Below are 15,959 nucleotides of genomic sequence, written 5' to 3'. Positions count from 1 at the left end.
TTTAAAATAAAGACTATCCTGTGTTATTTTACATTTGATTACTTTAATTTATGTAGTATTTCTTTCCTGAATACTACCGTTAGACGCACCAATAAATGTAAAACGTTTTTATTTAATTTGTTTCTTTATTTTATTGTATTCATTTGTGCTATTGTTTAAAATTAGTTTATTTGTTCTTATTTTATTGATGTTTACTAGTCTTATTATTTTATTTGGTTTAATTATTAAAATAAAGCCTCCCTGTTCTGTGTGTAAGCTATTGCAACATATTGTAACATAATTACCCAATTATCAAATTATGAGCTAATAACTAATGATCTATAATGATATGTGTCAGTTTTTGCCCTGGTATCGAATATCAATATTAGATATCGCATCAAAGTTGAAAATTCAAGTATTGTGAAAAACACTAGTACTAGGTGGTTGGCGGTCACCTCAGAGATCTTCTGGAATTGGCTGTTGGCCTGGCTGCATTTATCTGCCGTTTCCACTGCGACTTTATAGTTGTTTACAAAAGCTTTGTACACACCAAGCTGACTGGCCTGAGAAATAAGCAGAGGAAACAGGTGTTAAATGCAGTACAAACACACACAGAAGGGTTTTTCACACTGCGCTTAACCCCGGCTTATTGTCATTCCAAACACTGATTTTAACCCCGGGTAAAAGAACACCAGGTTAGCACTTTTTACACAGTTTTGAAACAGGTTAGCACTGCTTTTGCACTGATAACTCTGTGTTGTGGTGCCAAACGTGTTAAATTTGAAACAGCGCAGTGTTAGAATGTTATGGCTAGATGCTAAGCAACTGACAACCAATAGTGTGTCTCACATTCACATGCTTTGGACAGTCACGGAAACACAACGCACTTCAGGTGTCCGAGGTGTTCGAGGCAAACTATTGATTGTTGGTTGTAATTGGTTAAAGGACTATCCAATTGCGTACAGAGTCATTAGAATTAGGCTCGTTGATCACACCTCTTGTGTAGTAGAAAATACATAGAAGACTTCCCCTGGTGATAGACAAAACAAGAAAAAATGTTGGCAATAGGAAATGCATCAGTTAGAGTGAAGAAACCATTTAATTATTACCTTTATAGTGCAACAAGTCCAATCAGTATAAACTTAATAGTACAGTCAGCAATATATAATATGAGGACACACAATGCTAGAGCCTTTATGTAACCATATCACATGCAGATACTGAGACTCCTTTCATCAGAGAATGAAATTTACTCTTATCAAATGATTTACTCTTATCATCTGATCGTTGTTGTATCTCTCTATTAGTGTTACTCGATCTTAGCGCTGCATTCGATACTATCGATCACAACATTCTTTTGAATAGACTCTAGTGAATAAGTAAATCGTACTTATCTGACCATTATCAGTTTTTAGCAGTAAATGAAGAGATGTCACACCGATCACAAGTTCAGTATGGAGTGCCACAAGGCTCAGTTTTAGGACTGTTGCTTTTCACCCTGTATATGCTACCACTGGGAGATATCATTAGGAAGCATGGCGTTAGTTTTCATCGTTATGCTGACGATACTCAGCTCTATATTTCTTCACGCCCTGAAGAAACTTTTCACAAGATTAACGGAATGCATGGCTGATATAAAAAATTGGATGAATAGTAATTTCCTGCAACTTAATTCAGATAAAACTGAATGTTTAATTATTGGACAGAAAAGCTCCACAAGTAACCTAGAATATTGTCTAACACTTGATGACTGCTCTGTCAAGCCCTTGTCGTCAGTGAGGAACCTGGGTGTGCTCTTTGATACCAATCTTTCATTTGAAAGCCACGTTTCTAGCATCTGTAAAACTGCATTCTACCATCTTAAAAATCTAAATTATGGCACATGCTTTCAATGCAAAATGCTGAACAGTTAGTACATGCGTTCATGAGCTCAAGGCTAGCTTATTGTAATGCTCTACTGGGTGGTAGCCCTGCGCGCTTTATAAACAAACTCCAACTAGTCCAAAACGCAGCAACTCGAGTTCTTACTAGAACCAGGAAGTATGATCATATTAGTCCAGTTCTGTAAACACTGCACTGGCTCCCTATTAAACATCGCATACATTTAAATTTTTTGCTTATTACTTACAAAGCACTAAATGGTTTAGCTCCCCAGTACTTAAGCAAGCTCTTAACACATTATACTCCATCACGTCTATTGCGGTCTCAAAACTCTGGCCAGTTGATAATACCTAGAATATCTAAATTAACTGCAGATCCTATAGCACCTAAACTCTGGAACAGTCTTCCTAGCATTGTTCGAGAAGCAGACACACTCTGTCAGTTTAAATCTAGACTAAAAACGCAATGATTTGGGAAAGAGTTAGGAAAACATCAACTCTGAGTTGTAGTTTAGATTAGTAAGCTCAACAGTCCTTATTTTAAGTTTTTGTATGTTTGTTTTTGTTATTTTCTGTTGGCAAATAAATTGTATATTTTATTATACAAAATAAAATGGCATAAAGAGCAGGGAAAACTAACTACATACAACACACCATAAATAGGACATAAATTAATTGCATTTTTAATGGAATTAAATATACAGCTGGAAATCACTAGTTCAGATTTAACAAAGCAAAAAGATCTTAAGCACTGTCATTCAAACTCTGCCTTGACCTCTAGCTGCTCTGCTCTCTCTTTCTTCTTCTGAATGTCTTCATGATCCATCTTCTCTGTTGTGATTCCTGACTTCTGTAAAGTTATGGATTGCTGTATATTTGTGCCCTGAGGTGAGAACTGCATGATGAGAGCCTGTGTTCTCAATCTCGATCACAGCATGCTTGGGAAACACAACACATCACAGGGCCATGCCATTGTCGCCTAGCAAGCCTGTATCAAGCACTCTGACCTTTCACCAAGTGTATCCAAAAACAGGTGCTGATATGCACATAACACATCACCAATATGCAAAAATAGAGATATTCGTTGTGAAGAGAGAAGCATTTGTGGGAAGAAAAGGCCAGAGAGAGTGAGTAACATAGAAAGAAAAAGAAAAGGGTGACTAATAGAGAGAAACTCTGCCTCCATCTGAATTTGCTCATCCTAAACCTTTCCTTCTGTCAAAAACGTAACTTTTTTCCTCATCTCTTTTATTCTTAGTCTTTCATGCTTCTTTTCCTCTTTGCTGAGTTTCTAGAGCAATAGGGAGCCTGTAATTACACCATCTGCTAACTGAACCAGTGTGTGTGCGTGCGTGTTTTTCTATCCTGGTGGGGACCTGAATGCAAACATACTCATAGGGACTTGTAAAAATGCAGAACATTTTCTGTGATACTTAGTTTTAGGAGTATGGTTAGTGTAGGGGATAGAATATACAGTTTGTACCTCCTGCCATCTGGTGTTTGGTTCAGGAGATAAATTAAGTGTGGCCTGTAATAAGCCGTAATGTATGCTGGGCTAGGGGCAAACAAAATCCATTCCGAGTGGAACAATTTTATTTTATTTATTTTTATTTATTTCTCCAGGTAAACTGTTTGAGAAACACTTCTCATTTAAAAACAATAGAACAAATAACTTAACAGCACAAGATAACTAAATACATTTACACAGTATTCTGTATTTCGTTACTGATTTAAAATTAAACAGCATCAAAAATATTGTAGTTATAATGTGCTTTTTATTTGAGCGGTTACGTTTTCTAAAGACTCTACAAGCAATATGATGAATATAATTGAACAAATATTTATTGTATTAATTTGTAATGATAAACAGTGGACAAAATGCCTGGTTAATTGTTTTCCTTTTTTACTGTATTTTATTTTGTGCATTAAACATTTGAAATTGGCTTAGCAACAATGTTTTTTTTTTTTTTTAAGGATTAAATATTGTCAAGATTCTTTCTATATCACCCAGCTCTATATATCCACGAGACACCAGAATGATAAGTCCCAGGGCATTACAGAAAACTACATAATTCAGCAGAGAAGGAACACCTGTCCTTCATATCCTATTCTACTTTTAATGTTTTGGATATTGCTTTCAGCTATCAGTTAGTTAGTTTAGTATATTCATGGTTCGATTTAACGCACACTACTGTTCAATAGTTTAGAGTCAGTAAGATATATATTTTTTAATGATTAAAAATGATATTCAGTAAGGATCCATTCAATTCCATTAAAAAGTGACATTTTACAAAATATCTATTTCAAATAAATAAATGTTGTTCTCCTGAAAGATTCCTAAACTCTAAAACTGTTTAAACTAAATATTAAGCAGAACATTAAAAAAAAACAATATTTCTTGAGCACCAAATTATTTCTAAAGAATTATGGTGACATTTAAGACAGGAGTAATGGCTGCTGAAAATTCAGATATTTCATAAGGATAAATGGAAAAGAGTTAAATCTAAATTGTAATAATATTTTGCAATATTATTGTTTTTACTTTGTTTTGATCAAATAATTATAGCTTTGGTCAGAGACTTCTTTCAAATACATTAAAAAAAACAAAAAACAAAAAAAAACCTTTCAAAAATCATACTGACTGATTTTGAAGTTTTGAACTGTATGTTTATTTTAAATCTAGATTTCCCTATAACACAGCACAAAAAAGCCCCTAAATTCAATTCACAAAAGCACATAATAAGTAAGGGATAATCCATTGCTAGCCATGCATTAAAGGATTTTAATGCACAGCGTAGAGGCGAAGAACCGCCCGACATGACGCGTCAGGTCGTGCATTAGATCGAGCATTATTAAAATAAAATTGCATAACAGCCATTAACAGAATACAATGTTTAATCGCAATTATACCATGGTCTGTTTAAATACTCGATTCTGATTGGCTGAAAGGTGTACAGTAAAACCGTTTAATGCACATAGTTCCAGTCAGTTTGATTACAGTTCAAAATTACACTATAAACATTGGTAACCATAGTAACACAGTTACACTTGGAAACGTACACCAAGTGACACCAAGACAGAATGCAGCAGTGTGAAGCAGTCTGAACTCACCGCATGTGTAATGTGACCCTCTGAATCTTAACTATAATATTCATTCTGATGAAACAACAGCATAAAGAGAAATGCAAAGCTGAACTCCATCTAGAGTTTGCTAATGAGACACACAGGACAAACATCCTCCACACATACTCATATATCTGAACTATCTACCTAGACAGCATTTTTGGCCATTACAGACATGTGGAGCATCTGTTTCTTTTACAAACAAGCTTAAATATAGCCTTGTATTTTTTTTTGGCAGTATACTCATCTCCTCTATGCAAATCTGTTTATTTCAGTCTTGACAGATGCTCCTCTATCCTTCTGCTCTATACCTCAGAGGATGATGATTTGTATCAGATATATTTAAACAGTCTTGCAAAGTACTGTAATATGTATTCTGTCTTCTTGATATGAGCCCACATACAGTATAAACCCATATAAAGATAGATAGATAAATACATAATGCTATACATTCTCAAATAGGGTAAAAAGGGTAAAGAACAAACCAAAGCATTCAAGTAAAAATCACACTGCACAAATTTGTTTCAGAGGTTGAGCAAATACAGTGAAACCAAAAATTATTCAGACAAAAGATATATATTTTTTTACTATTGGGTCTAGGACACTATAGTCCATTTATGTATGTGAGGATAGCAAAATAAAGTAAACTGTGACATATACCAAAAAATCCATGTGCCTGCTTGAAAGCAAAAGTTAAACCATTTAATCTTTAATGCAGCAAGAAAGAAAAGGAAAAGAGGGAGATTTTTAAGTTCTGTATAGGCACCTATCAAATAGCAGAAATCTAGTAAAATGTTGCATCCCTACTGTTTGTGTTGTAAAATGGATAATTCAAGTCTTCCAAGCCACCATGTAGCCTATTCAGTGCCTCTATTATTAATTCAGTTGCCTACTTAATCATTAATTTATTTGTTTCACTTTTCAACTTTATTTGGAACCGCTGTCCATCATTTGACAATTGGTAGTAAAGAAAAATGTCACAGAAATATTGGATTTAAAAAATATATATTTTATTTAAATCTCATTTTAAATTCTGGAGACGAGTCACTGGATATCACACAATGTACAAACTTTGCACAAAAGTAATGTCGGTGAAGTTTCAAATCCAGTCAATTATTCAAAACAGAAAGTGAAAGTAAAATCTGACAAGGTTTCAGTGCATATACTCAGAGACAACACAAGATAAACTACTACAACATATGCTGAAAACATATATATAACACTTTTTTTTTCTTAATATTTATCTTGTGGCCCATATATATAACGTACTAAAAAATTGAGAAGAGAACTAGGCCTATTTTGTGATAAGCAAGTAGGCCTAGTGTTTTTTTTAAATACAGCTGCTCTTTTCATTGAGACTGATATTATTGCAGGGTTTTGACATATTAAAGCCTGTTAATCATTTTACTTATAGGCCTATAATTCATTATAGCTATAATCAGCCTAAATGTTTTTAAATAATTTAATTTCAATAAGGAGGAAGATAATCTAATATTTTATTATGCGCACCGGTTATGCATTGATGTGTTATGAAATTGCTGCGTTAAATGCAATATCAATTTAATAATAAAAGTAGACCTACTACTACTACTACTACTACTACTACTACTACTACTACTACTACTACTACTACTACTACTAATAATAATAATAATAATAATAATAATAATGTAATGCATAAATTGGAAATGAATCCTATTGATATTGATAGCTGATGAGTTTGACAATAGACTATTTTTCTATATACCATGGTTGTGCATATTTGACACACATAGTGTGAGCAATCAAATTGCGCTCGACGATCGGACCGTACAGTGTGAGCACATAAATTTTGATGTAGCAACTCTTAATGTAATAACTGCACATAATAAAGTAATAAAAATAAAGCTTCAGCTTCTGATGTTTGTAAACAACACAGCAGTAATGACTTTATGAACTTCTTTACTAGTAAGATTGATAATATTAGGAATAAAATTATAACCATGCAGCCGTATATTACAGTATCACTTCAGACAGAGCACTGCAGGGTCACTGAGGAAAAATTACACTCATTCACTGCTATAGGAGGAGAAGAACTGGCTAAACTTATAAAATCATCAAAATCAACAACATGTATGCTTGACCCTATACCGACTAGGCTATTAAAAGAGATACTTCCAGAGGTCATAGATCCTCTGCTTAATATCATTAATTCATCTTTGACATTAGGATATGTACCGAAAACTTTTAAGTTGGCTATAATTAAACCACTTATTAAAAAAACGCAACTTGATCCTAAAGAATTAGTCAATTACAGGCCAATCTCGAATCTACCGTTTCTATCAAAAATACTAGAAAAGGCCGTGTCTTCACAATTATGTTCTTTTTTAGAAAGAAATGGTATATGTGAGGATTTCCAGTCAGGATTTAGACCGTATCATAGCACTGAGACTGCTCTAATTAGAGTTACAAATGATTTACTCTTATCATCTGATCGTGGTTGTATCTCTCTATTAGTGTTACTCGATCTTAGCGCTGCATTTGATACTATCGATCACAATATTCTTCTGAATAGAATCGAAAATTATGTTGGCGTTAGTGGAACTGCTTTGGCATGGTTTAAATCGTACTTATCTGACCGTTATCAGTTTGTAGCAGTAAATGAAGAGATGTCACACCGATCACAAGTTCAGTATGGGGTACCGCAAGGCTCAGTGTTAGGACCGTTGCTTTTCACCCTGTATATGCTACCACTGGGAGATATCATTAAGAAGCATGGCGTTAGTTTTCATTGTTATGCTGACGATACTCAGCTCTATATTTCCTCACGCCCTGATGAAACCTACCAATTCACAAGATTAACAGAATGCATAGCTGATATAAAAAATTGGATGAATAGTAATTTTCTGCAACTTAATTCAGATAAAACTGAATTTTTAATTATTGGACAGAAAAGCTCCACAAGTAGTAACCGAGAATACTGTCTAACACTTGATGACTGCTCTGTCAAGCCCTCGTCGTCAGTGAGGAACCTGGGTGTGCTCTTTGATACCAATCTTTCATTTGAAAGCCACGTTTCTAGCATCTGTAAAACCGCATTCTATCATCTTAAAAATATATCTAAATTACGGCACATGCTTTCAATGCAAAATGCTGAACAGTTAGTACATGCGTTCATGAGCTCAAGGCTAGATTATTGTAATGCTCTACTGGGTGGTTGCCCTGCTCGCTTAATAAACAAACTCCAGCTAGTCCAAAACGCAGCAGCTAGAGTTCTTACTAGAACCAGGAATTATGATCATATTAGTCCAGTTCTGTCAACACTGCACTGGCTCCCTATTAAACATCGCATACATTTTAAAATCTTGCTTATTACTTACAAAGCACTAAATAGTTTAGCTCCCCGGTACTTAAGCGAGCTCTTAACGCATTATACCCCATCACGTCGATTGCGGTCTCAAAACTCTGGCCAGTTGATAATACCTAGAATATCTAAATCAACTGCAGGCGGTCGATCATTTTCCTATTTAGCTCTTAAATTGTGGAATAGTCTTCCTAGCATTGTTCGGGAAGCAGACACACTCTGTCAGTTTAAATCTAGACTAAAAACACATCTCTTTACTATGGCATACACATAGAACATTTTTAACTTTCATTATTCAATTCAATTGACTGATTGTTAGGCTGCATTAACTAGATCAGCCGGAACCGGGAACACTTCCCATAACACCTGATGTACTCGTTACATCATAAAAAGAGTGACATCTACGCTAATGTTAGTCTCTCTGTTTATCCCGAGGTTTATCCCGGATCTGGGCCCTGTCCGGATCGGATAGTGGACCTGCCTGGACATGACCAACGCATCCTGGAGTGTCTGCTGAGCCGTGTCAAATGGTGTCTCCTCCGAATTTGTATTCTGCCTTTCAGCTGTTAAAAATATTTTGTTCTTTAGTCCGTTCTTTTGTTCTTTAGTACAGCGTTCCTGTAGCTTAACCAGTAGAGCGTGGCGCTAGCGACGGCAAGGTCATGGGTTCGATTCCCAGGGAAAGCAAGAACTGACAATGACAATGTAAGTCGCTTTAGATAAAAGCGTCTGCCAAAATGCATAAATGTAAATGTAAATGTCTCGACCAGAAAACACCATTACATCACAATGTAACATAGCATGTATTTATTTTACATGTAATTAAAATTCAACTTCACTGAGCCCAAATGTAGCAGACATGCAGATAAAATATTTTTTTTTAAAAAGAGTTCTGACCAAGTCCAACTAAAACCCAACAAAATAAATAGGCTAATGCACAAATAAAATATAAATCAACATGAAATTAGTTAATTGACAGTTTTATATATTCATTTATATTATATATTAACAATATAACCAATTTACCAAATTATCCAGTAGTGTTCTGAACAGATGGATTTATTAACAGATGATAATTAAAAACTAACAGACTAATTGAAATGTGGGACATTTTCTCAATATGAGACGTGCGGGACAAGTGGTGAAAATGCTGTAGCCTACGATACACGCAGAAGGGGATGGGTGGTCACCCTAAGGACTAGTCTAAAATGCAGGTGAAACTCACAGCACATGCAGTGATGGAGTGCAGCATTCTGAACAGAACCGCTGTGAGTAATATGAGCTGCTCGTGTGAACGGTACAGGTGCTTTGCTTGCATATTTATTTTCATTTTAATTGATTAATGGTTTCGTTTAAAAGTATACATTTCAAGCTTTCTATAGCCTACACATGATACATCTCATGTCTGTGAGGCAATTAGGCTGCTGAGTTTTGGTTTATTTACAATGTTGTTTTACTGCTGAGCAGCTCAGGAGTGAAGCGCATCTGCATAGAGCGGATTATTGAGCTGAGCGTCCGTCACACCGCTCAGCTCCGCTTCTTACAGGCTCGTTCTCTTCGGTCGTCAGATTCAGAACCCAAAAACGGAATGTAGCTTTTGGTCGAGCTACTCCGCTACTTGCTGTATAATGTAGTTAGCTACTGGAAAAGCTACACTGTTTTAAAAGTAACTGAGCTACTGATAAGCTACTGAAAAATGTAGTTAAGCTAGCGTCGCTACTTGTAGCTCATTACTGCCCAACACTACAATTCGATTTTTAAAAGGTACTATAAAGGAATAATAATTAATAATAATAATAGCATGATTATTTAAATATGTTGTATTTTGCAGATAGTTTAAAGGTGTCATGAACTGGCCTTTAAAAAAAAAAAATATACGTTGTCGTATATTATATGTATATTATATACGTATATTATATGTTGTCTGAGGTCAACTAATGATGTTTGTGGGTTTTTTTACATTCAAAAACATCATAATTAAAAAGTAATAGGCTATTTTCTACACTGGTTTTGAGGCTAACTCCAAAAGGTTTTGGTGGGCGTGCCGCACTGAAGACTTGGAAGTAAACACCCATGGCTAAGATTGGAGAAGATTTGCATATTTAATGAGCTTAAAGGTGCCCTAGAATGATTTAAAACAATATGTTAAATTGTTCTCTGATATCTACATAGAGGGTATGTGGCTTATTTAAGGGCAACAATTGTCCAGATACAGTTTTACACAACCCTATAAATTGTCCCTAGGATGTAATGCTCTGTTTTGGCCTTATTTGGAAGAGTCCTGATTATTAATTTTGAGCTCTGCTCTGATTGGCTTATTTCAGCAGCTCACAGCAGTTCAGTGAAGTGGCTCGTGAGTCCTAACCGTCCTGACAGAACACAGACTGACTGAATGACACTTTAAGCAGAACATCTCAAACGGAGATTGATAAAATGAAGCCTACTTTTATTGGTGTTTTCAGATCATCCGCGCGCGAGAAAGAGCTTGCATGCTTGCGGTTGCCAGATTTCAGTAATTTGAATCCCCTAAACAGAGCTTTTCTGTGAAAATAACAAATATACTATCCAGTGTTATACCTAAACATGTCCAATCTGGCAACCATATGCACACTCTCTCTCGCGAGCGGATGATCTGAAAACACCAATAAACAAGTAGGCTGCATTTTATCAATCTCCATTTGAGATGTTCTGCTTAAAGTGTCATTCAGTCTACATTTTAGACTTGTCTTTTTTCGTCAACGATATTGCATGTTTATATAACGTTAGTCACAATGTAGGCTACACAGTGACTGGGATGTACTTGGAAATACAAGCCTCCAAAAACGTCATAGGCCTACTTCAGTTCTCAAAAATATAAATATATAACTTCTTATAACTAACTATTTTTACAAAATGAATAGCCTTGTCAAATGACTGTCATTTTAACTTGGTTTTAATATGGTGGAAAGGGTGACGTTTGCTAGAAGGATCGAGTGAACGATCTGTAAGCAACATATCTACAGTTGTATTTTGTAATACAAAATAATATTAACCTTTGTTATTAGACACACTATTTAGTTTTTTTATGGTACTTGGAGTTTCCTGTTGTTACTGTACTAGCATCTTGCATCATCTAGACAATGCAGTTTCTCTAAGACACTTTCAATTTAATCAGAAATTGTTTAAACAGCTAGTCAATAAGTGGATAAAATCAGTACTTACTGCTTGCAGGAATATAGTTGCCCCTTTCTTCAGTTTAATTAATACGCTGAGCGAAGCTTGCTTGAAATAGGCCGAATAAACAAACGATTTTGAAATAAAATCGTTTTGAAATGTTGTGGTATCCGATAATAAACCTCAACCATGACTGTTGACATGGTCCTCATGTCTCCTGCGCAGCCTGAACATGATGTGTCAATGAGATCTGCCGTTTTTGCTATTCTCAAGTGTCGTTTGTTTATCTGCAGTTCCTATGATTCGGCTCCGTCAGTTTTGCCTGACAATGAACATGTTTGGACAGATGCAAACGTTGGGGGCGTACATATAAATGATCCCCAACGCTTGTGTCACGGTTGGCTTTATGTTGAGAAGCACTTATTTTTCTGTGGTGTTTTTGATGCACGAGATTTACATATGAAGGAGGAGGCAATGGTGTTTGAGACTCACAGTATGTGATGTCCATGCACTGAACTCTTATTATTTCACTATGGCAAGGTTAATTCAATTTTTCATTCTAGGGCACCATTAAGCTCCCCTGACAGTTCAGTTCACATGAGAGAAGAGAGAGTGAGGGAGAAGCGGCAACCAGAATGATTTTCTCGATCACAGGGCTCGTAAACATCTTTATCAAACAAACACAATGATTTATTTATTTTTTTATCCACCCGCAAGATCGGACAATTAAAGCACGAACCGCACGCACGCACACACCACCCAACTTGAGAGAGAGAATAGCAGAATAACAGAAGCACAGAATATAATGAGCTTCATGCAGACTCAGATTCAGAGATTCAGAATGACAATTTTGCAGTGAACTGAAGTGAATATGTCTTCCCCACGTGAGCTGGAACTTTAAAAATAAAGAAAATAAAAATTATGCCTTTAAAAATTAAAAATAAAGTTCAACCACTCATTCCTAATATTAGGATCCAAAGGAAGCTTATGCAGCAACTGTGTTCTTCCACAAAGAGGAATACCGCAATATCTTAATCTTCCTCGGCATGTTTATTGTTGTTGACCAGCTAGCACGAGCCCTCCATGAGTCGGCTGGCAAGGCTACTGAATTAGACGCACTGTAGAGGCGGTGTTTTGTAGTGCAATGATGTATGAGCCCATGATCGTTTGCTGGGCCTGGTGTCTATAAAAGCTTTTCTTTGACTAACAAGGACGTTCTGAAACTTAGAGGACATTCTTATATTACCATGACCTTTTATATATCAAAAGCTCAAGGGAAAGTTGATTTCTCAATTCATTACCCCTTTAAGACTTGATTTATATTTTTAAAAAATGTACTATATTGAATACTAATATTTTTTTTTTAAAGCTGTTACAACAATGAAAATATGCCATGTTTTGGTGAGTTTAATGTAATAAATGTCTCAATGTAAACAATTTTATTACATTATGAACTCTAGGTTTTATAGGTTTTGAAGAATTAAAATTAAAAAAGAAAATTTGATTACAATAATAATGTAATACTTATTTCATCATGTGCAGTTTTTACATTATGTGCCGTTAATTACATTATGAGTTGCTACACGTGAGCTTTTGCTTTACATTGTATGCAATCTATTCGTACATTGAGTGTATGCCCTGCCTTAAAGGGGGGTGAAATGCTGTTTCATGCATACTGAGCTTTTTAACACTGTTAAAGACTCGGATTCCCATTCTAAACATGGACAAAGTTTCAAAAAATAAGTTGGATATTTGATGGAGTATTTCTGTGTCAAAAATACTCTTTCCGGTTTCTCACAAGTTTCGGAAAGTTTTTTTCCGAGTATGGATCCGCTTGACGTCAACAGGGCGGAATGTCATTGTACGGGCTGTACGGGTGCGCACACGAGCGACCAGAGCGAGAGAGCAAATGCACGCCCATAAACGCTGCATTCACTGCTGTCTCAGGACTTCCCCAAATCAACAATGTCACCAAAGAAGTGTGTTTTTGATGAAAGGTTCCAGCGATAAATGTTCACGGTCCTGCTCTGGAAGCAGGTGGTGAGTAAAACTGCTTCAATTGTCAGTGTGTTGTTGGCTATCGTCGCATAAGTAAACATCAGTAAACAACACGATCGTATATAGTTAATTTATCAATGGAGCATACGATGTATGGTGTGTGTTTAAATACATTTTAGCTGACCACTATAGGTGTCTGTTTGTTTATTGTAAACCCACCCCAAACATAAACCTAGGGGACATTCACACAAAGCGTGCTTCTTCATTCAAATGCACTACTCCATTGTTTTTCTATGTAACGTTATACACTAGTCTGACGTGCAAAACCGTTTTGCTTGCTACTGCTAAGGTTTAGTCACATACAATAGTCCATAAACCAAATCATGTCCTCATAAACCACGAGTAAACACACAGAAATGTTGACCACTAAATACAGTACATACCACAGAGACGGACGTCATGCTGTTGCTGCTTCTCCTGTTCAATTTATTTCAGCCTCCGGATCCGATTCTGGATCATATATGTATGGTTGAATGTAATTGATAGCCATGGTTTATTAGGGTAACGTTTTCTTTACCACGCTTGAGGATGTCACAGCTTTCAGACGCTCTCATCAAATAGCTCCACACTCTCGTGATTCTTTAGCTCCGCCCACACGATACGCCTCCATCCGCTCTTTTTTTCCGGAAAGACTCGGTACAGCCTATCTTTCTTTTATAAATATAATAAAAGTAACGATTTTCGGAGAGATATGAAGGATGCAATACTACTCTATAGGTACTCAAGACTGACATGAGATGTTTCAAGAGTGTTTCATTTGTTTAGGTTTCATGTTATTGCCATTTTCTAAACTACAGCAAATAAACTGTGATAATGTGAGAAAATTTGAAGGTTTGACTGCATATAAAACCAGGAATGTGTTATAAGAATGTTGACTTTTTTTGGGTTAAATTTTAAGCCACTGTTTACACTTACACTACCAGTCAAAAGTTGTGGGTCAGTTTTGCGTGTGTGTGTGTGTGTGTGTGTGTCCTGTGATGGGTAGGTTTAGGGGTAGGGCAGTGTAGGGGGATAGACAATACGGTTTTTACAGTATAAAATCCAATACGCCTATGGAAAGTCGCCATAAAACATGGAAACAGTACGTGTGTGCGTGTGTGTGTAATATTATTACAATTCAAAATAACTGTTTTCTATTTTAAAGAGGCCATGAATTGAGGAATCAAAATTCCCTTGATATTTTTTAATATAAAAGAGTTCATTGCAACCCACAACAACCAAACAATTAAATAGCACTCTCACCAAAACTCCTGTTATAGTCAACAAATCTGCATTCATGTTCAACCTGTCTGTGATCGCTGCAATACTCATCACTGTAACATTTCATGCCACAATCTAAGTATAATTTGAAAGAGTTCTACATGTAATACTTCGATATTTCATATGTAAATATGTTAGCCCATCACAGCAGTGTGCTGAAGACATTGAAGTCTCACAGCAAACATGCCCGTTAAAACAGAGCGTTCAAACTAGAGGCAAAACCCAGGGTATAGGTAAAATGCTTTTATTTCTAAATTACCCTTTTTATTTTAAAATCAGACTAACATTGCATCCCATGAAACATTATAAAACAATGCAGTGCATGACCCCGTTAATGTAATTTAATATGCAATTTATTCTTATGATGACAAAGCTGAATTTTCAGCAGCAATTTCACAGTGTCACAATGCTGATTTGGTGCATAAGAAACATTTATTATTACCATCAATGTTGCTGAAAATGTTTGTGTAAACCTTGATACATTTTTAAAGGATTCTTTGAAAAAAGAACATTTATTTATAATAAACATTTAACAGCATTAAGTTGAAATAAATTATATATATATATATATATATATATATATATATATATATATATATATATATATATATATATATATATATATATATATATATATATATATATATATATATATATATATATAACATAACATTATAAATGCCTTTACTGTAAAACATGATCAGTTTAAAGCATCCTTGCTATATTTGAATGGTAGTGCACACTACATAGAGGCTCATTGGATGATTTATAATTAACATCTAGGGCTTTGAACGGTGTGTTTAGCAGGTGGACTTACCAGTTTCTGGAAGAGATGTCCAACAGTGACCTTCTCATCCCACTGCTGAATGTTAGGGAAAAGAGCATCATAGAACTCCTTATGGATCTCAAAGATGTCTTGGATCATGAAAAAAATTATGTCAATCTGCTCCATTGTCAGCACTGGCTTTGATGTAGTAGCTGTAGCTTTAAGTGGCTTCATGGGCTGAGAAAGAGAGAAAGATTGTGAGGTGAATCAATAAATGTCACTACAATACTGTACCAGTTGTATGTATGTACACATGAAGGACTAAATTGTCCTACAGAACCCCTAAATTTAATTCTCAAGTCAAGTTAACTTTATTTATATAGCGCTATATACTACA

General features: G+C 35.4%; 1 protein-coding gene across 5 annotated transcripts in view; it reads right to left on the bottom strand.

Moving 5' to 3' along the window:
- The window catches only part of abr (ABR activator of RhoGEF and GTPase), a 373,871-nt gene that overhangs the window by 120,729 nt on the left and 237,183 nt on the right, over nucleotides 1-15,959 (bottom strand). For all 5 annotated transcript variants that reach the window (XM_067437974.1, XM_067437975.1, XM_067437976.1 and 2 more), the window contains 2 exons: nucleotides 15,614-15,799; nucleotides 435-542 (listed from right to left, as the gene is read on the bottom strand). In XM_067437974.1, the coding sequence (XP_067294075.1) occupies nucleotides 435-542; nucleotides 15,614-15,799 (294 nt within the window). The remainder of the gene's footprint in view (nucleotides 1-434; nucleotides 543-15,613; nucleotides 15,800-15,959) is intronic.

This window comes from Pseudorasbora parva, chromosome 3, assembly GCF_024679245.1.
Source record: "Pseudorasbora parva isolate DD20220531a chromosome 3, ASM2467924v1, whole genome shotgun sequence".
NCBI classification, from domain to species: domain Eukaryota; kingdom Metazoa; phylum Chordata; class Actinopteri; order Cypriniformes; family Gobionidae; genus Pseudorasbora; species Pseudorasbora parva.
This window is presented reverse-complemented; position numbering and strand designations above follow the sequence as displayed.